Consider the following 22315-nt stretch of genomic DNA (forward strand, 5'->3'; position numbering starts at 1 on the left):
TTTAACGTATCTAACATACCTTATTCCTAGGGTTTTGTTGGAGTTTCTCTCCCTATATTTGATCGTCACCGAAAAAATGTCTCCATATATTTAACTCCTTCAGACAATCCATACAAATTTAGTTTCTATTTCATCTCTTTCGTATGAGATGCCATTCCTGGTAGAGCCCACCAGGGAAACAACTATGTTACTGTCCCTGAGAAACTGAATTTTTTAAAAATGTGCTACTCAAATGTACTGATTTCCACTATTCACTTTAACTCCATCCAAACTTATACATGTAACACACACATACACACACACACAAAGTTGATGATAGTTAGATAATTACCAAACACTGACACCTCTTCCATCATATAAATATACTCTTATAAGTGGATTTAATCTTCAAATTCAGTAAATACATTTCATAGATTAGTCATAAAAGCAGCCAGTGACCAGTAAGAGCACACCTAACAGTATTATTTAAAGTCCTACACTCAACCCCAAATGGAACATCTTCATTCATTGTCTCTGGAGGGTTTTTCTAGCCAGCTTCCTGTGCTCCCTGCCACATGACTGAACTACACTCCCTGGGCAAACACAGTGTGGAGAGATCACAGCCTTCACCAAAGTCCAAGCACATAACGCACTGCCCTCTCTCCTCACTCTTTCTAGAAGTGTCACCAAAAAGATATCTTATTTGTTGAACTGAAACTTTATGATGCAAAATCAATCCTCTTAAAAAGATTTTTAACACTTCATCTGAAAGCTTCTGAAAATAAATCAATACGCCAAATAGAGAAATAAAAGGAAACATATTACCCCAAATGAGATAGAAGGCTGTGACGAGAACATATCTGCTTTTTTAAAGTATATTTTACTCATTGACACAGCAAATACAATTCACCTTCCTTTCTTCCATGGATTGCTGGTGAAATAGGTCAGGAAATGTGTTTGAACTCGTGTGACCGATGCATTACACCTATGAAACACTTCCAAAGTGTTGATCTGTGTGAAAGTGTCACGTACATCAGATATTCAGCCAATTGCCTTAAGATAAACGGTAGTCGCGTAAGTATTAGAAAGTAAGAGTAACCATCTGAAAACTACAAATATTCAAACCTTTACTAAAAGCAGCTTGCATGTGGAATTTAAATGATGTATAATACATAGAAAAAGGCTCCATTCCAAAGTTCTACAAAAAGGAATTGTATTTACAGATGACATGAACTAAGCAAATACATCTAGCATCGTCTGGAAAACTTAATAGCATGCCACAACTTAATATCACAGTCAATGTGAATAACAGAACCCATAATTATTTTTGTAATAATCAAGCCAAAAGCAAAGAAATAAACGAAGCAATATAAAAATGAAACAGAAAAAGACAAAGGAAAGGACCAGGAAAACGTTTATGATAAAACTGAAACGGCTTGAGAGACCAGTTAAGGTCCTGAAGTCTTTTTTTTTTTAAACACGCAAGCCCTGTCACTAACCGCTAAAATGCCCTGGTGATCTGCAGATACCTCAGATCTTCGCTCTTCCCCCAGAGCGCCCTCTCACTGAAACAAGGTTTAATGGAAAGTACAAGATGTGCAGAGAAGATTCAGGCAATCTCCCCATCATGGGAGCCCGGAGTGAAAGCCACACGCCTCTATCCTACAGCGGCTTCTACGTGGTCATCCTTTAATGTGCCTCCGAGTCAGGCCCTCGGTATTCAAACAGCTGCAGAGTAAAATGCTGTGCCTGAAACACAGTCCGCACACCACGCAGGGCCTCTGTTCCTTCACTAACAGGGAACTCCTCTGTCAGGAGGCTTCCAAAATGCAAATACGACCTAGGCTTCTCAGATGGATTTGATTTCAATCAAAATTAGTGCCAAACAAAAATCTTTGATATGCAAAATGTCTACTCTAGTGAATAATAAAGAATAATTCCCACAACCATCCCCAAAACGTTATCTTCCAAGAGGTTAAAGGAAATAGCAGATCTGTAAATGTTAACATACCTGCCGTAAAGCTGAAGACAGGGAGAGACGACCGTTAAGGGAATCAAATGATCAGAACTATAACCCATAAGATCTTGGGAAAAGTTCACATTTCATGGTCTTTAATAAAGCAGGCTGTTATCACCCTCATCTGGAAGTATTTCGAAAGTTTAGAGTTGAGTGCATATTAAAAGCACATTTCATCAATAAATTTTCACATGCTGAACATATTAGCAATATAATTTTTAAATGAAATCTAAAAATATCGGATAGAATTATGTACAAAGTGAAGGCGCTTGGTTTTTACATGTTTTCAACCATATTACATATACAATTAACCCACTTTAAGTTCATAAAAATCCAATCTTCATTGTATGTGATTTGGTGTACACATTTGCTTCTTTTAAATATAGTTTAAGATTTATGTAAGCATGCACAATTAAGTGAATACGTTACATAACCAAACTTGTTTTTCATAAGAAAGTGGAATAAGTACATGTTGTTTTTGTTGTGACCCGTTGTAACTGGTGAGTTCACGCAGCCCCTGCTACGAGAACAACTGCTGTCTATTTTTAAATAATGAATAATCTGCTCACAGGTGTCAGTACATGTGTATGTGGATATTTATGTGTGTGGAGAAGAAATGGAGTAAATTCTCTGACAACATGTGTTTGTTGTTCTTAAGTAATCTCCAAAGGACTTTTTTTTTTGGCCATTTGCGCATCATCTTTGGAGAAACATCCGCTCGGGTCCTTCGCCCCTTTTTAAATCTGGTATTTGCTTTGTTGTTGTTGCTGTTACTGTTGTTAAGCTGTAGGAGTTCTTAATATATTCTGGATATTAACCTCTTATCAGATATGGGATTCCAAAGGATTTTTTTAAGAGCAGCAGAAGTGAATGCCAAGGAGGACGCTTAACTCAAATCATGATTTGCCCCTGGTGACTGTTTTCTGCTACTGCCAGGCTTTTGTTACCCGCAAACTCTAACAAGTGCAGTGAAGGGAAGGCCCATGTTACCTGTTCCCTAAAAAACTAGATTCTTGAGAGCACTTAGATAAGATGGAAGCAAGATGGAGTCTGGAGAGATTCTAGGACCCTCTTATTAGAGAAGATCCCAAGTAAAATGGATAATTCACATAGCAGCTAAAAAGTTACATCAACTCATTCTATGCTAGGATCACGGAGACAGAATTTAAAAAAAAAATGCTCTGTTTTAAAATCTCTCAAGAAAATACTGGTGGCAACAGTTTGATTAGTGATGTAACTGAATATGCCGTGCAACTACTAGAAATAGTAATCCAGCTAGCAAAGAAAAAAATATCCCCGCTGGGGCCAGAAAAAATGACCAGCCGTACAGCACAGAAGGGGTGAAATCCAAGCAGTCTTTCATTTTCATGTTTTTGTAGCTTTCCATGTCAGCCACTGCCTGGACCCAGATGACATACAGCATCACCACCAAGGAAAACAGGATGCCTGAGAAGGACAAAACAAAAGACCTTTAGCCTTTCTGAAGATGTCTGCCCAAGAATGCTATATCAGACCAATCATATGCCTGATGATATAACTATAAAAATATAATTCTAACTAACTCACCTACTTTGTGTCAGACCTTTTATTGTATGCTTTATAGGCACATCATTGATCTTTAGTTTTCAGAGCACTGTGGTGAGGGCTATAGTTGCAGAAGAAAAATGGCAACAGATGACATGTATTTACCGAGTGCTTACTGTGTGCCAGGTACTGTATTAGGTGCTTGTGATCCCTGCCTAGCGGAATTTATTTTCTAACATTTATCCATTTTTACTGTATACCTCGTTTGTGACAAGCACTGTTATACATTATTTCTTTCAATGTGTACAATAAACTTGTGAGACAGGTACTATTAACCCACAGTTTTAAGTATATGCAAACTCAGCTGGTAGTTTTCATAGCTGATTTTCAGTTCAGGTCTTTCTGACTTTTGTTATATTATTATAACACAGCTAACTGGTGTTGCAGTTACATATGGCAATGAAAATAGAAGCCAAGGTAAGTACCAGACAAGAACAGAGATGGAAGCACTGAACTAATGTAAAAGAATATACATGACTCTTTAAGAAACATTCTGTGGAATATAAAACCTCAGGTTTGAGATCAAGAGGCTTATTAAACAAAAGAAAGGAAGGAAGAAAGAAAGGAGGGACGAAGGGAGGGAGGGATGGAAAATGCTTAACCACTAACTAGAAGGCAAGATAATTTATCAACCATTTCAATGTAACTGCAATCTACCTATTCAAAAATATTGTTGGAATTATAAGGGTAGAGAAATACCACGGTGTTGGACCCTTGACCTAAACAAGCAATATGACAGAAGGGCTTTATGAATGCTAAAATTTGAGACTACTACTAAGCATATGCTTTTCCATGTGACTGTTATTGTAGCAACAGAAGGAGGCGATACCACTGCACTGAGCTGCAGATTCAGAAGAGCCTGCTAAGCTGATCCACTAGTGAGTGAGGTCCCCACACACGAATTTGCCCCAAAGCAAAATATGCTTAAGGACACTTGCAATTTGTCCAAAAGTTCAATCCAAACTCGTCAAGGATCTACTGTACTCTCTGAATTAACTAACTGAACCATCAGGTATAAAATCTCCATATCCTAATTGATATTCTGTCTAGAAGGTAAACACCACCCTGTGATCAGAAGCAGAGGCTGGGGAACGTGGGCAGGAGGGAGTTGCTTTTACAAACCTAGCCATCAATCACTCTTCTGGGGTTAACTGTGCTCCTACAGCATTTAGGATGTCCTCTCCCTCTTGCGTCATCAATTTCATAAAGAATCTTGACAAGTAAACACGGAAGAAGGGCCCATACGTATGTTGAAGTATGTCAGCATCAGAGCTGAAACTTTCTCCTAATCATGATACAAACTACAAAGCTGTGAAGAATCAATTGTAGATGCTTCACTAATAAGAACCATCCTTCACTCTGTTGTCTGTAATGTAAATGCAAATACCGGAGCACAGAATAGAGCAATTTAACCACTGAACGACAACTGCATCACAGAAACATAGTAAAGCCATAGCCCGCGAGCAAACTCCTCACAGAGCTGAGCCGTGCCTCAGATTTTGACAACAATATGGTGAGGCCATGTGTTGTCTAGCAACTCTGAGCATTTCAAAACATTTTTTCAGAAAATATACAGACAGTATGCTCTGCTAATGTAAAGGTTTGGCTTGGTTATTTGCATACCATTTGCCTTATGCCAACACATTGCGAACCTTTTTTATTATTTGTTGATATGTTTTATTTTTAAATTAATTAATTTATTTTTAGTTTTGGCTGTGTTGGGTCTTCGTTTCTGTGAGAGGGCTTTCTCTAGTTGTGGCAAGCGGGGGACCGCTCTTCATTGTGGTGCGCAGGCCTCTTACTATCACGGCCTCTCTCGTTGCGGAGCACAGGCTCCAGACGCGCAGGCTCAGTAGTTGTGGCTCACGGGCCTAGTTGCTCCACGGCATGTGGGATCTTCCCAGACCACAGCTCGAACCCGTGTCCCCTGCATTGGCAGACAGATTCTCAACCACTGCGCCACCAGGGAAGCCTCCTGTTCTTTTTAATCTTCCTTACATCATGTGAATCTCTTGTGCTTTCAGGTATTTTCATTTTTAAAAATTTACTTTGTGAAAAACCAGTAGATTTATACACCTTTTCTTCAAAAATTGTAAAACCCATTACTGAATTTAGAGTATTTTTTGAAAGTATTGCAGGACATCATGTAGATGATTCTTAAGGAAGAATTAACTTATATTTAATTATTGCTGTTACTTGAAGAGCAATTACAGCCTGAAAGCAATGAATAATAGTTGTTTCTATCACTACAACTTTTTAACTTGTTCACTAGTTGGAGATATAGTCCATTTAATTCCTATCAGATCAGCCTATGATTATACCCGTGGAGTAAAACAGTACTTCCCTACTTTCCCTACCCGTTAAATTGCCAGTGTTTTATATGTATACATGTGTGTTTGTGTTTGTGTGTGTGTGTGTGTGTGTGTGTGTGTGTATGTGTGTGTGTAGGTAAAGACTGACAGATTAACAGAAGGAAAATGAACTAACAAACATGGAGAAACTATACCAAAGGCCAATGGTTCAGCTACTACGGTAGCAAAAATGGATGATGGGGGCCTGCATGAAGTAAGGGGCTAAGAGTCAGGAGACTGGTACTTATAGCTAGACTATTCAAATAAATACATATATTGAGGTTAATTGGAGTCAAGTTCTTCACTGCCTGAAAAGGGAGTTACAAATTTGAAAAGGGGGAAAGCTAGAATGAACTTTATGGTGTTTTTTTAAGAATTGAATATATCAGTGTGAATTTATGGCTTTAGATAGATAAATGAATGAATATAGAAGTAAAAGTATATGTTTGTTTTAAAATATACCTTTGTGAGTGTTTGTACCTAGATATATTTTCTGGCTCTGCTTCCTGAGAGGGTCTGGGAGCAACAAATCCCCAGTAGCATGGAGGACACCAAGTGTCCAGACCTTGGCTTCTAAATACCAGGAATTAGGACATCTCTAAGGAATAGTTGAGTCCAGGCTGGGACAGAAAGTACCACACGATTCTGGAACATCATGTTATACCAAAAAAGTACAGATGTGCTCAGAGAATAATGTGGGCATTTCAGAAGCCAGATCATGGGGCTTCTGCTAGCCAATTCTGAGAACATTTGATTATCAAACAAATAGTGATAGAGGCCCATTACATCTCATCAAATGAAACAGGAATACATGAGCCCACAGAGATATAAATAAGCGAGTGAATAAATAAGTGGGGAGAAGGGAATGCCTTTCATTCAGAATGCTAACTTATAAATGTAGAAGGAATAGCTGAATTAGAAATCACCATTTGGCAATCATTTAAGTCATAATTAATTCAGGCAAGAAGCAAAAACAGATACTAAAACTAGTGGATGAAATTTAGATGAGAAATAAATATTTACACAGGCTCAAAGTCTTTTCCCACAAAACACATATTAGTCATAAAGAAAAAATAGTAACTTCACACTAAAGAAACCTGGCAAATCCCACCTTACTCAAGTGATCAAAGTTAATATCACCAAGGACATGACAAACTGATGTCACTCACCACCTCATGAGATTCAATGAGAACACAGCATCACTGCTATGATACTGCAGCGAAAAAATGAAGAGCCTAAATCCAATCATGAGGAAGCATCTGACAAATCAATTCAGGAACATTCTAGAAAATCACAGGCCTGTACTCTTCAAAAGAGCCAAGCTCATGAAGGTCAAGGAAGGATTTATTCTGGTTTGATGGATACTCACATGACACATCTAAATGCAAAGCATGTTCCAGGACTGGATTCTTTTGCTATTAAAGACATTATTGGGAAAATTAGCAAAATTTGAATGGAGTCTCTGGGTGAAGGAACTTACAATTTCTGTGTAAGTCTGAAAATATTTCAAAACAAGAAACAAAATGAATTACTCAAAAAAAAAAACAAAACGTGTGGGGGAAGTCTGTGGCTGCGTGTGTTGGAGAGTGTATATGTTGCGGTGGGAGGAGAGTATGTGTGTGTTTCTTTCACACACCCAGAAAGACACATCTCCTTTCTGTGGAATATCGTGACTATTAATGAAAAGTAGTATTATTGATTTGGTCCACCTACCAAGTGAAGAGTCTCCTCTGGGGCAATACCAATACTATGGAAAAATCTTCATTTTTTTCCCTTGATATCTTAAGACCTTCATTCATAAAAACATAAGCAGTAACTGTCTTGAGTGACAAGTGAGTTACATTTCAAACCCACTTGCCATGGTGATTTTAGCAGGAATAAAAAACATTGCTAACATTCAGGTAATAATTTGTTTTAAATGAAGTTATATTTAAATTAGGTCATACATTTTGAAAGCATAATTTATTTCCTATTGAATTTTATAAATTTATATCTTTTGAAGTCCAACAAAAATTCATAAAACTGCTCAATGGAGGCATAATCAAAATATGGTCCCAAAGCCCACGGAGAGTTGTGATCACAATGAAACAATGGACAAATAACTGTCACATCAAGAACACGTTGGGTCTCTTTTATTGGCAGTGTGGGGAAGAGCCACTCAAGCTTATGATTTTTGCACAGTTTCTCTCACAAATGTCATACATTCGATTTGGAAAACATTTTTTGAAACAAAGGTCACATAAAAATCAGTCACAAATTAGGGACGCAATTGCTAATGATAAAAAACATGGAAATAAAACCAAAAGGATTTCCCCAACGCCAAGTCACAGACTGAGAAATAAAACTGCACATCTTCAATATTCCACAGATACAAGAACAGAAAAGAAAGCATACCAGAAAGATCATTTATTTATTTATTTAGATATAAGAACAGAAAAGAAGGCATACTAGAAAGATCATTTATTTATTTATTTATTGGCCGCTGCCACAGGGCCTGCGGGATCCTTAGTGCCCAGACCAGGGATGGAGCCCATGCCCCCTGCACTGGAAGCGTGGAGTCTTAACTACTGGACAGCCAGGGAAATCCCTAGAAAGATCTTTTATACTGTATTATAAAAACTGGATTTTAAAATGCATTCCTAGGGAAAAGCTAGCCACAGAAATGAAAACTTTCTTCTTCAAAAGACAGGCAAATGCCAAACCCCTATATTCTTGCCTAGAAGTACATATACCTATATTTAAAAAAAAAAAAAGCCTTTTGGAGTTACTGAAAAACAATAAACTTGATCTTTAGCTGCTTAGATGTAACTGAATTGCCTTTGAAATGTACTTAAACAGATTGAATTATGGACAGTTACTGGTTACTTGGGGAAGAATCATAAATTCCAGATGATTCATTGGCCTCTTTGCCTCCACACATATTCAGTGGAAACTCATTTTGGCTTTCAGTGGCCATAGGAAAGGCTGCGGAATTCCACAGTCAAAAAAAAATGCTTCAGGAAGGAAGTTATAGTGAATACTAAATTAGAATCAGGATAACTCATCTTTTCTCTGTTCAGAGGACACACACACTGGGGAGACAGGGCAATTTTCAGCAAGGGCATCTATATAGAACTAGAAAGTAAGCTTCATAACATTTTAGGTATGATAACACCAGCTTACTCATCGTGTCTATTTTCAGAGGATGGAAATGAGGTCTGCAGTAGTTAATTGTCTACCGAGATCAAAAGTTTAGCCTGTGGCATAACTCAAACTGAAACCCTGATAGCAGGTGTGACACATTAGGTTGAAGACATTCCAAAATATCCTACAATATGGAAACTATTCCAAGGAGGCAGCAGGAGACTAGGTTACTTCTCCAGGTGGAGCTGCCTGGAAGGCAGGGCAAGAGTTCATCCTAAGTATAGACGTAAAGAAAAAAAATCTGGAGCGTGGGTAAGAATGCTAAGGACAGCAGCATTCATGGAATGGTAAGCCTAGATCTGACGTGCTCAGAAGAAAGAACAAAAAGGACACTTGATAAGCTATGTATTTACTATCATTTTCTAAAAGGAATCATAGCAATTCATGAAGAAATATATAAAAAATGCCGTCTGCAGATCTGCATAGGAACACTGAAGGACATAACTGACAACATCCCCACAAGGAGTTTTTGAGGAAGAGACACCAACAGTCTTCATACAAACATTTCTTACATTAGCCCGTACTAATGTCTGAAGGTATAATGTTAAGCTCCAATGGTCTGAAGATTTTTCTAATGGGTAAAAAGCATTCCATGTATTTACTGTTTACTGTTTCTCATTATTTCTCAGCCTTTTAATCGAGGTATAAGTTAAATAGAGCAAAATGTATGGATTTTAAGTGTATAGTTTGATGAGTTTTGGTAAATCTAAACATCAGTGTAGCCACAACCCATTAAAAATAGAACGTATGCATCACTGTCCCTCCAGAGAGGGTCTTCATGCACCACCCACCCACCGAAAGCATCTATCACTATAGCGTAGTGTTGCCCTTAGAACTTGACAGAAATGACATCATAGCAGCGTGCCATCTTTTGTCTCTGGCTGTTTTTTCCCAACATAGTGACTGAGAATCCATCCATGTTGTTGCTTGTGTTTGCAGTTTACTCCTTATGGCTGAGTGGGATTCCACCGTGTGAACCTACCAATGCATCCAGTGGTATCCACTCATCTATTGGCGAACATTTGGGCTCTTTCTAGGTTTTGGCTATTATGAATTAAGCTCCTATGAAAATAACATTGAGTTTTGCAAGGATGAATAGCATTTCCTTAGGCAAATGGTTTTGAAAAAAAATTGGCAAAAAAAACACCTTTTTACAAAACATGATCTTCTTCCCAAGAGAGAAAATGGCGCCGGGCTTACCGATGTTCCAGCGGTGACCTAGAGCGCAGCTGCCCAGACTCCCCCCACACCCCGAGCAGGCCCACGAAGCCCTACCGAGGGCACAGTCGTTTTTCTGACATTCTCCTCCTCAAACATCAATTTTTCCAACAAAACTTTCGACAGTCATGCACTAGTGCTCACGAAGAGGCTAAGCTCTCCAAGTGCCTAAAGCACAGGGCTTTTCTGTAACCGGTTGTTTTCAATCCCCTAATTTTTTAAAACTTTCATGATGTATTATTTGAAACATATAAAATACGACATAAAAATGAATGTTATGAAGTTTCATTATAAAATGAACCCCTGTGAAGTGGTCCCCAACCTAGGAACCAGACTACCGTCCATGAACTGGTTTTTTCTGGGACTCCTTTGGAAAGAGAGCTGCTCCTCAGATATTTAAAGAGAATCTCTGGGCTCTAAGTCAGTGGATAAAATTTAGATATCTCCCTTGAGAACTGGCAAGGGATTTGACCTTTGGGGATGGAATCATGTGCCCCCTCACGATATGGATGACATTGGGGTCCATTAGGATTATCTGATTTGAGCCCAATTCTCATACAAGACTTTGGATAATATCTGAAAATTGTCATGTGTAGGGCCACTACCTTTATGTATGTGTTTTAAAAGCATGGAGCGTTGACTTATCAAATGTAAACATTTTAAAAATTCCACAATATATGAAAATGAATCTTGACATGTGTTAACTTTTAATATGTTAGGAATCTTAAAAATTGCAGTGTTTGAGGCGTTTCTCAACTTCTAAGAAGCCCTATGTGTCATTCCAGAGGAGGAAACACGAGCATTAGTGCAGGCTGAATCTACTCTCACAGGTCCATCCAAAGTCTAAATGTATACCTGTTTTTTTTTCTAATCATTATATAATGGGGAAAGGAAAATTTACCAATTCTACATTTTCTAAAGAGTAATACTTGTTATTATATTGTAATATACTTCCAAAGCAGTCTTGCATATAGTACATATTTCATTCATTAAAAAATTAGCTTTTCTGATAAAATAAACTAGAAGTTCTTAAAAATAATTTAAATTGTATTTATGTAACAGCTTGTTCTTCTTTAAATTAATACACATTGCCTTCTCTTATAATTCAATTATGCTCACTTTTACATATCATATTTCAGAAATTGTAAAACTACCAATGCACAATGGTCAACCGTCAACATTCTTTGCTTATCTCCACTCTTCATTTTCTGACTCACTTTCCACTGATTTTTCCCCAATTTTCTGAGATGGCCTGAATAACTTAAACAGTTATAACTTCACGACTATACATTTTCATTACATCTATCTGATTTCCAAATATTCATTGCTGCCCTCACCTCCTCATACTACTTCCCAAATACATGAGTTGCTTCTTCCCTTTCATTTTCTGGCCTCATGTTTTATTTAGTCAACCAAACCTACGTAATATCTATCATCTATCAGATTTTTCAAGTATTTATTACTTTCTTAGATTGGTATAATAATTTTAGGCATTAAACATCCTATATATTCAATACTCTGCACTCTCTTGAGAAACAATTATTGACAGAGAATGATCATGAGGTTATATCCATCCCTACAAAGAGTTAGGGGCTTAATCTGAAAAGCAGTTTCATTTAATGCCAAGGAAGTGTCTACTGATGGTAACTGAGTTTCAGGAAGTATTTAGTGGTTGAAGACCACAGGTGTGGAATCTGTCTGCCCTGCTTCTAGGTTTACTGTCCAGAAAACTTTAAACTTTACCAGCTGAGTACCACTGAGCAAGTTTTTTACTTCTCTGTGTCTCCGTTTCTTCATTGGTAAAACAGAGATAATTCAAGTGCCCACCGCAGAGAGCAGTCACGAGGAATTAACGGAGGTGAAGTACTCAGCAAGATGCGTGGAACAGGGCTAGCGCATAACGAGCACTGGCTACTTTTACTGTTAGGCTTTGGCATGAGCTCTTGCTACGGCTAGAAATGTTGTTCTCTGAAATCTTCTAAAGCGTCAGAGCTTCTCATGTGACTAGGCTATTTCAGGGCTGGCCAAGAGGCAAGAGAATAAACTTGCCATGGGGCCTTCCCGTTCTGAAGGAAAGGTCGCTTCACATGTGTCTGCCAGTGTCTCGCTGGAATTCTCCACCAGGTGGCACACGCCACCTCACAGCCCCACTAGGGCACATTCTGGAAAGAACATCAGGTGAACCCAAACTGGGGCTTATTCATATTAAGGACGTTTTCTTTTTCCACTGCCCAGTCAAGCAAACCTCCCGCCCCTCCTCGACAGCCCCTGCGTTACAGGAAGCAAAAATTCTTCCTAGGACAAACCCAGCCTATGTTGATCTGATCATTCAGATGAATCTGTACTCCGTGTGCTTCTCTTCTACACGAGAAAGTATAGAGAAAAAAATGGCCTCAGAAAATGCATAACATAATCTAGTAAAGAAACCAAAGAGCAAAGTGACAGTTTGGGGGAAGGGTGAGGAATGAAACAGAATATTTGCAAACAAACGAAATGCCTTAACAGTCCTGGGTAAATAGTAGATGTTAATGACACACGTACTTTGGAAAAGGAGAATGAAGCAGATGGAAGCTCGTTCTGCCCTTCCACCACGGCAAATTAATTCCAAACCAGAGATCCTGTTTGTAGGCCAGAAAGTCTGGTCACCCAACACATCTGAAGACTCCCTTTCAGGGTGGAGATTAATTATACCCCGTAGTAATATGTCATGTGAGTGAAAGCATTCATTTGCCAGGCCTGTTGCTCTAGCTCTCAGAAAAACAGCTCAGGGTCTTGCCTGGTGGCGCAGTGGTTAAGAATCCGCCTGCCAATGCAGGGGACACGGGTTCAAGCCCTGGTCCGGGAAGATCCCATGTGCCGCGGAGCAACTAAGCCCGTGCACCACAACTACTGAGCCTGCGCTCTAGAGCCCACGAGCCACAACTACTGAGCCCACGTGCCACAACTACTGAAGCCTGAGTGCCTAGAGCCCGTGCTCCGCAACAAGAGAAGCCACTGCAATGTGAAGCCCATGCACTGCAATGAAGGGTAGCCCCCGCTCGCCGCAACTAGAGAAAGCCCGTGCGCAGCAACGAAGACCCAACACAGCCAAAAATAAATAAATAAAATTTTTTAAAAAGGAAAAGAAAAACAGCTCAGATACATTTTTAAAGGGGGTGGGGAGCACTTAGTCAAGTCTTCAGAAAAGTTCCACCAAAGCTATTACTGAGCGAGCCTCTCACACCTCGACTCATCTGGGTAGGAGTCAACCAGGAACCAGACTGTCTCCAGCAAGGACGGTGTAACAAGCTTAGGCTAGGGTGGGGACTCACAGGAACGAGCCAGCTCTGGCTCTCCTCTCTCCCCTCGCACTCCCCCTCCTTCCCACAGCCTTCATCTGGTTGAGACACTGGAAACTCACTGGACTGGGTGTGACGTGTCCCTTTTGAATTCTTCCTCTGGGAACTTGTGTCCTCACATTAGTGCCACATACAGGCAGACCGGGTTTTATCGCATTTTGCGTTATTGCGCTTCTCAGATGCTGCACTTTTTAATAAATTGAAGGTTTGTGGCAACGCTGCTTTCAAGCAAGTCTGTTGGTGCCATTTCCCAACAGCATTTGTTCATTTCATGTCTCTGTGTCACACTTTGGTAATCCTCACACTATTTCAACCTTTTTCATTATTATATTTGTTAGGGTGATCTGGAATCAGTAATCTTTGATGTTACTATTACAAAAAGATTACAACTTGCTGAAGACTCAGATGATGGTTAGCACTGTTTAACAATGAAGTCTTTTTTAATTAGGGTCCGTACATTTTTTATACCTAACGCTATTGCACACTAATCAATTACAGCATAGTGGGTCTGGAAGCAAACGCACAGTATCTCCAAGGTGTACCTGTGTTTACCATATTGGTTCCTATTCAAAACCAAGTCTGGACAAGTCTGATTCTAACAGCCTGTTACACATATTTCAACCAATAAGCAACATGGAGAGAAATAAATGCTCAAAGAACTATCTGAGAAAGAAAATAAGGCTTTAAAGTATTTTTGTAAATAAAAGCTCTTCTAAGCGCTTTCCTATTTAATATTAACCAAGGTTGACTTGTTCTAGCACTTGACATCTATAAAAAATGTCAGATCAAGGACATTAAAATTCCACATGATAATAGTATCAGTATCCAACACAATAATTTTTGTTGGATACTGATACTATCCAAATAAAGTCCCAAATATGACAACTGAAGGCAGAAAGCAAGTGTACAAAGCAGGTAGTTTTAGAAACATAAGAGTGACTGGGTCTTCTGTTCCTACTTGGAAAGCAGATCTGTATACCCAAACCTTTGGCCTGAGCAAAAGGGAAATCCGAGCAGCCCTTCTGCAGTTCATGAAAATCAGAGACACTAATTCTACGACAAAAGTACATCTGGCTGATATCAGTAATACACGGTTTTTATTAATCACTATTTCTTTCCCCCACCCACCTCCAACAAACCAGAGCTCTGAATAAAATGCCGAAGTCCTGGACTGTGGTGAAATACTCAGTTCCGCACTGGGAAGTGATGCTTTTGATTTTCCCCTGAGAGCCTACTTCTTGCGTGCTAAGAAAGACGGAAGCTTTAGCAAAGCTGGCAAGCACTCACTGGCCCTCCTGGCCCGTTCCCCTCACACAGGAGGCCCCCTTTGCCTCTCGGGGATCAGCAGCTGTTTACAGGCTGATTGTTCAGCATACAGACATGGGGACAGCAGGTGTAAGCGGGGAGATGAGTGTGCTTCCCGTAAGTTTAGAATGCCTGCCTCTAGGCTGTCAGCAGCTCTCCCCTAATCCCTTCCTGCTTTGGGGCTGTTTCCTCCACATACTCTTCTCCTGCCCTGACTGCCGCCGTGTTCTGCTTTGTCTGGAGGGAGACGTGAGGAGCAAGACACGACCCCCAGTGCCTCCTGTGAGCCACGTGTTCAGTCGCAGCCGAAGGAAAATGAGCGTCTGAAACAAGTCCCTTGGCTTTTGTGAGCTATTTTTTCTAGGATGAAGGCAAAAAAGTCTCTTGTATTATGCATCCATCGCATCTATCTTATCTCAGGTAGAAATGAGTCATGTTTACCATGAGCTATACAAACTCCACGGATCTTTTTTAAAGAAACAAAAAAACAAACCGCAAATCCAGTTTACTTCTGAGTCAGTTTTGCCCTCTACATGTAAGAATGTTATATCCCCTTCGTATCCCCTTACCTTCCCTATAGTGTGTTTTGAAGGGGGTTCATATCCCTACACTCTTAGAAAGCACTGTCCTCCAGACCAGAAGGGAGCAGGTTGGAGCCCCATAAGGACGTGCTCAGGCTGTTTGTCCCACCTGGCAGAGGGTTTATACAACTCACCCCGGCTCACACCGCTCACATTCCTGGTGACCAACGGCAGCTTGGTTGGGCAGACAGCTGGTGAAACAGCTGTCTGGGCAAGAAACATACCCTGTGGTCACAGAATGGGGCAGGAGTCAGGCCACAACTTTACCTCCATCAACCTTCCAAAGGACTAAGTACACAGCAAAGGTGTCCTTTCCTTCGGCTAACACACCCTGGGCCTGGAGCGTGGGCTTCTATGTTCCTCCGACTTACAAGACGTCTGTGTAGTCTCACCAACGTGAGACTCTAACAAGGAATTTAGCCAAGATCCAGAAGCTTCCCAGGCCCCTCTACTCAGGTGAGACTCTGTCTAGCTCTCCATCCAGCAGAAAAATGTAACCCCAGGTTGTCATTCAGGTAAAGGAGGTTTCAATTATGGAAGAAGAATCTTTCTACCCTGATATGCTGGTAAAATACTAACGTCTAGCTTTTTTATGTCTTTTCACCCAATATCAGTGTCCCAGAACATCCAGACCCCGTCCTCATTCTCACTTGTGTACTCAGGGATCTTACTCCCATGTAGCAATTCCTGTATGGATGTCGCTTTGCCCAGGCATTAGGAATATGCAGCTGTACAGTAATCTTCTCCACATAATTCAAATGTTTTGTAATGTCACGCCTCCTTGCATCTTTCCTAACACATCCAATATCACAGGGTTAGGAGAAAACACGAGTCGGCCCTTTGCATCTGAGTACTCCTGGAGTCCACGTTGAAAGAAAATTCAGCAACTGTTTAGGCATTGGGATGAGACTCACTGAAACACACTCGGGTGTCATAACGTCCTGACAATTACCGTGTGCTTGGTCCAGAACCGACCTCCCGTGGGGGACACATGGCCCGAGCTGAGGAGGCATCTGCCCAAGTGCAGGGAGTGGCAACATATGGCCTCCAGACCTTTGAGCCACTGACAGAACAAGACGAAAAACACGGACCCCACCCCTTGCTCACACGGACAGCTGTGACATCAGCATGCCACGGCCATGTGTGGAATGCCCCAAAATAGTCTTCTTGCTGATGCCAAAGAGTCTTTCTGTGTGCACACACCCAGCAATGGCCACTTGGAATTTGGTTCTGCCCTCTGTTAAGGCCATCTGTCCAAATAAAGAGAGAGTATCCAGTCTTGTTTGTGGCACTGATAAAGTAGTCACAGAAACTGTGGGCCCAGGCTGCACCTGTTCCCAGCTGCCTGGCTGAGCACAGAGTGCTGGCAAAGGAAGACCGCGAGGCAGGGAATGACAAGGCAAGCCCTAAAAGGGGGAGATTTTGGAATACTAGTTCCATGGAAAGAGAGGTCTTCGCTTTGAAAACATAACATCTAACCAAAGAAAGCATGACAAATTCAATCCAGTTTAACTCAGTGAAAGACTACACGCACAGTTCCATGTTAAACGTAGTACAGAAAAATCTTGGCTGCCTGCCCCAAAAACCTAGTGTTTAGCACATATTTTCCTAGTGTCCGTACAGAATAGTATGTAAGTTTCCATCTCCACATCTGAAAGGATTAGCTGCCTATTAACAAATCTGGGGATGTTAATAATAGACAATTGGAAGGTTTTGAAAATTCTTCTGTCAATAACACTCAGATCTGAGGATGATTTATTTGCCCCATAACTGCTTTAAAAGATGTGTCTCATGGTAGAAATTGCTACCTGACAGTAAATTTTAGTTATTCCTGAGAACACCACTTTTACTGCCCAAACTGATAAAAAATAAACAGTAATTCTTTAATCTCATCCAACAGGATATCTCTCTGTTCTTGGGAAATAAACAGTCCTACAAAAACAATAAAGAATAGTGCCATGAAGGAAATTAAAAGTCAGATTTTAAAAGAAGTATCCTCGTAATCGTCTGGTTGAGTGGCTTTCAGGATGGGCTCCCAGAACACGGTGGACCCCTCCCAAGGCGTTTCTGCATAAAGACCTGAGCCAAGAGGACTTCAGACCCACACCCACTGCAGCCAAAGATTCACTGGAAAAAGGGAATCCAGTGGTCAGAGGCACATGGGTGCAAGTCAGACGCTTAATCTCCCTTCAGAGTCCTCAGCCAAAATAATTATTTAGATCTGCTACTTTCTCAAAAAAAGTATAAAATGGAAAAAATGACCAACAATTTTTTTCAAAAGCACTACACACACATACAGAAACACACAATTCTCTAATAAGGCCAAACTCAGGATCAGAGCATTTCTGAGTTTAAAACAATTATGTTGCCCATAATGTTAGCACTAAATTACTGCTAGTACATATTCCCTTTATTGACAAAGATTTTAAAAGATTAAAAAGCAGAGAAGAAGAAGAAACTAATATTTACACATTTTAGTAGAGTGCTATTGTTTCTGGGAAGACCATTCAAAAATATACACCTTAACTAGACCTTTGGATAAACTGAGAGTAGAATGTGATTTGGGGGAGAAGAAATATTTGGTGAAGAAGATGCTCAGTTTTAAGGCATATAAGGGGTTTGGTCTTATGGAATTATGAAGTAAAGAAGAGAGATTATCAATTACGAGATCTAAGTGAAAGAAGCCAGACACAAAAGGCCATGTATTGTGTGATTCCATATACATGAAATGTCCAGAACAGGAAACCCACGGAGACAGAAAGCAGGTCTGTGGTTCTCAGGACTGGGAGGCACGCAGGAGGTTTCTTTGTGGCATGATAAAAATATTCTGGGATCAGACAGTGGTAATCCTTGCCCAACTCTGGGAATATATCAAAAAACACTGCATTATATACTTTAAAATGGTAAATTTTGTAGTATGTGAATTATATCTCAATTGTTAAAGTTATTTCTTTAATTATGAGCTCAAATGGCTAAATCTGCGTCCTTGAAAACTCAGTGAAGAAAAGAGTTTTAAAGAAAAGACAAAAATAAAGACAGAATAAGTTAAATAGAGGGCCCTGGTCCCCACAGTGTTATTGTTTTGTGGGGTTCTTTTTGTATTTTTTGTTTTTTTTTGGTTTTTTTTTGCTGTACGCGGGCCTCTCACTGCTGTGGCCTCTCCCGTTGCGGAGCACAGGCTCCGGACGCGCAGGCTCAGCGGCCATGGCCCACGGGCCCAGCCGCTCCGCGGCATGTGGGATCTTCCCGGACCGGGGCACGAACCCGTGTCCCCTGCATCAGCAGGCGGACTCTCAACCACTGCGCCACCAGGGAAGCCCTGTTTCGTGGTTTTTTAAGCTCTCTGAGCAGAGGATCTATGTGATTATTCTTTTTATTCCCTCTGCAAAAAAATTAAGCACAATATTATGCAAAAATAGTGTTTAAAGGAACTATTTGTTAATTGATTATTGATTACATGATTTTGGGCAACAGCATGAGCCATCTTTGCAGTGATCAGAAAGACAGTAGAGCTCCCCACTCTGTCCCTTTCCTTCACTGTCACTACAATCCCAGGTGAGACAACTGGTCCCTTTTATGGGATGCTGCAATAGACCCAACTCAGGTACAGTTTGGTCTTAGTCGTAGTGTAGTTTGTCTAAATTCCCAGGACGTTTATGTTACAAAAATCCTTGTGCTTATGTTTTCAGGTTAGTGCTCTGGCTTTTATTTCCTAATTAAATTTAAAAGTCTTAAAATTCACAAGACTCACCTATTCAATTATTTTTCTATTTGTACTATGATCCTTTTAGCAGGAATTAGACTAGTTAGAAAGCTGACTAAAAAAGATACAGGTTTTACAAAGAAGAGAAGGTATTTAGGTAATGCACATGAACCACAATTAAAATGGAAGGATGATGATATAGAAAAAGATGCTTTTTACCTACAATAAACAAATCATGAGGGTTTGTAATATCACAAAAAGCTTCACCTACACCCAGATGTTACAGAGAGACGTGTTATAGCCCCCTTTTACAGGTAGAAAATTAACAGGATAAGAGAGATTAAAGGGCTCTTGCAGCAGAGCTTTCCTGTCTACTGTCTTCATTCATATAATGTGGATACAATGAGCAAATGGAAAACGGGAAGTCCCTGGAAAAGTGTGTGACATATAGGTAGCACTCAGGAAATATTGTACATGAATATTAACATATTATTACTACTAGAAGCCTCACCCCTGAAACTAGAAGTGGAAAATATGAAGATATGGGGGAAAACCACAGCTGGAAATCATACCCTTCACGATGGACGTACCTGCGGCGATGTAGGAGCCTCCCCCGGCTTTATAGAGAAGATGGCTGGCGAAGGGGGCTGCGCAGATGATCAAAAAGCTCGCAGTCACCACAGAAACTACCCCAAGAAGCATCAGGACCGCCCAGAAGCCACGGTAAACTGCAGACCCCAGGAGAAAAGGACAAGAGAAAGGCACACTTAGATTGTGAACGCAGCAGACTGTCACACAGTAAGTTTCTCTCTTCAGTTTTCTAATTTCAGCCCCAGCACTGCTGGACGGAATCCCAGGCTGTGGTCCTGAGTTCTCTTTAAAAGGAAGCCTCACCAGACGACTTTGGACTCAACGATGCCGAACTTCTATCAACAAGCGCTTGGTATTTACACCACATATGTGCTTAATATATACTCTGGGAGCTCATTTTTCTAACCAGATTATCCATGTTAGAAGTGGGAACATCTAACGTTCTATAAAGACTCCTCTTGAGAAAGTTCCCAGATAGGTCACACATAGGTGTTCACACCAAAAGGACAAGGACATAAAAAGGCATTCATATTCACAAATGCTGCCTCTTAATTACTGCCAAGATAGTGTTTATACCACAGTGATCCCTTAGAAGCTGGTAATGGTCCCCTCAATCTCCTAACAAAAAAGTACACTTCTATTTAGATTGTGACTCTACTGGAAAATAGTCTTAAGGTAATAAAAACGACAAGCAAAGCGGAAAAAAAAAAAGGGTTTGTACAGACTGAGATTTAAGATCAGATATATTTAAGGCTTACTACTTTCTATTAATATTTGTTCCTAGAAAGATTTAAAATGAGAAGCTATAGCGGTCTCTTAGTCAAGGACCAGTAAGTCTGCATTAATGGATGCAGCTGGTGATAAATAAATTGTGGATTTAGTGACATACAGTGATCAAATAAAGAAGCATTCTAATGTGCATTTTTGAGTGGGATAATTACCGATCTCTTAAACAAATTCATCATTTCCCAAAGGCTCAAACACAAAAATAAATTCCTACGTGTGTAAATGAGGGAAAGCTCACTGAAACACATTCATGAAATTACAGTTTTTTACGAAAATACAGAAACTTTATAAGAAAGCAAAGAACGATTTTTCTCAACAAGTCACCTGGCAGAGGAAAAAATATATCAATCAACTGGAATCTTTAAGAGAAAAGAGAATGGCAGGATGGAAAATCGAGGAGAGGAACCACCGCAGTTAAATGAGAAAAGAAGGCTTACATTTCCGCGTGAATAACTCGGTTTTGAAGACAGAAACAAAAGGCAGGCTTCCACCTCACAGGCCAATGCCATCCATCTGGCAGTGGCTGCCAGGCTTGCTGGTGAGGAAGTATTCTGTGGCTGTACTCAGGCTCCTCAAGGCACAGGGCAGTAAAGCACTGATCAGCTCTCAGTGCGGGAAGTGAGAGTGAAAGGCTTTGAGCCAAACGTCGGCCATCCCTGTCCTCCCAGAGTTTGCTAGATAACTGGTGAGCCTCACGTGTTACACTTTCGTTCACTTCATTTATTGCACTAACACGCGGTCGTGCTGTGGCAAGTGCTGGGGTATAAACATTCGTAAGAGGTGGTCCGGGGAAAAGGAACCCTTCTATCACCTCTCCAATCACCCTCTGATCACCCTCCAATCACAACTAAGACTAGACAAAACGGCAAACAACAGGAGTTTGGAAAGTAAACAACAGCAAGTGGATTAAGGAGGGAAGTAAAACCTTAATGAAAGATCAACTCAGCTGCAAGGGGTTTTCTGGGTTTTTTCTATTTTTTTCATCCAGGATTTGGCCTCAAGGCAAGCCAAATTGGGAACTGTGTAAAAAGGTTCAAAGAGCACAATATCCCTAGAGAAGGCCGTCATGCTGGCTAGAGAAGCAGGAGAGGGGCTCTGCGAGCCAGAGTATGGGGAGAACTCATGTTTTTATTCTCCTCGCCCTGCTTCACAGCCAGCTTCAAACATAGATCTGCACTGCCACCCCCATGGGGGAGTGGACGTTTAACATCCCAAAGATGATCCAACTCTTAGGATAGAAGAATCAGAAAAAGAAACCCAATTGCTCAAAGAGTGGGGGAATCACCTTTTCTCTTGCTGGTCTGCACTGGTGCCGCTGCAGGGAACTCTGCCACAGCACAGGAGACCAAAACTCTGAAGGAACCCCATCTTTCTACCCAGAGAAACTGGGAAAAAGGGGCCGTGGAAGCCAGAGGGTGTACACGGCAGAAAATCCCACAGATGAGAGAGGGCTGGACAAGAGAATCTCCAGTTCTGTGTTTGAATCTGTACAAGTATTGGGCTCACTCCCCACGTTGCACACATGCAGAAAACACCCAGAGATGTATAGCAAAGGCTCTGAGAACTGAATTACAGTATAAAAACCACCCAAGTACCAGAGCAAGCCCGGAGCAGTGATGCCCCAGGCAGACCCAAATAGCATAGAGAACCGAATTGACAATGCAGCTACTATCACAGAG

At 40.6% G+C, this 22315-nt stretch overlaps 1 protein-coding gene across 3 annotated transcripts in view; it reads right to left on the bottom strand.

Annotated features, from left to right (window-relative positions):
- Positions 1–350: 350 nt before the first annotated feature.
- The window catches only part of TMEM182 (transmembrane protein 182), a 68637-nt gene continuing 46672 nt past the window's right edge, over positions 351–22315 (bottom strand). For all 3 annotated transcript variants that reach the window (XM_027128713.1, XM_027128712.1, XM_027128714.1), the window contains 2 exons: positions 19850–19987; positions 351–3442 (listed from right to left, as the gene is read on the bottom strand). In XM_027128713.1, coding sequence (XP_026984514.1) covers positions 3222–3442; positions 19850–19987 — 359 coding nt within the window. In that variant the 3' untranslated portion in view covers positions 351–3221. The remainder of the gene's footprint in view (positions 3443–19849; positions 19988–22315) is intronic.

This window comes from Aethalodelphis obliquidens, unplaced genomic scaffold (genome assembly GCF_003676395.1).
Source record: "Aethalodelphis obliquidens isolate GAN/ISIS:26980383/991018 unplaced genomic scaffold, ASM367639v1 scaffold35, whole genome shotgun sequence".
Lineage (NCBI taxonomy): Eukaryota > Metazoa > Chordata > Mammalia > Artiodactyla > Delphinidae > Aethalodelphis > Aethalodelphis obliquidens.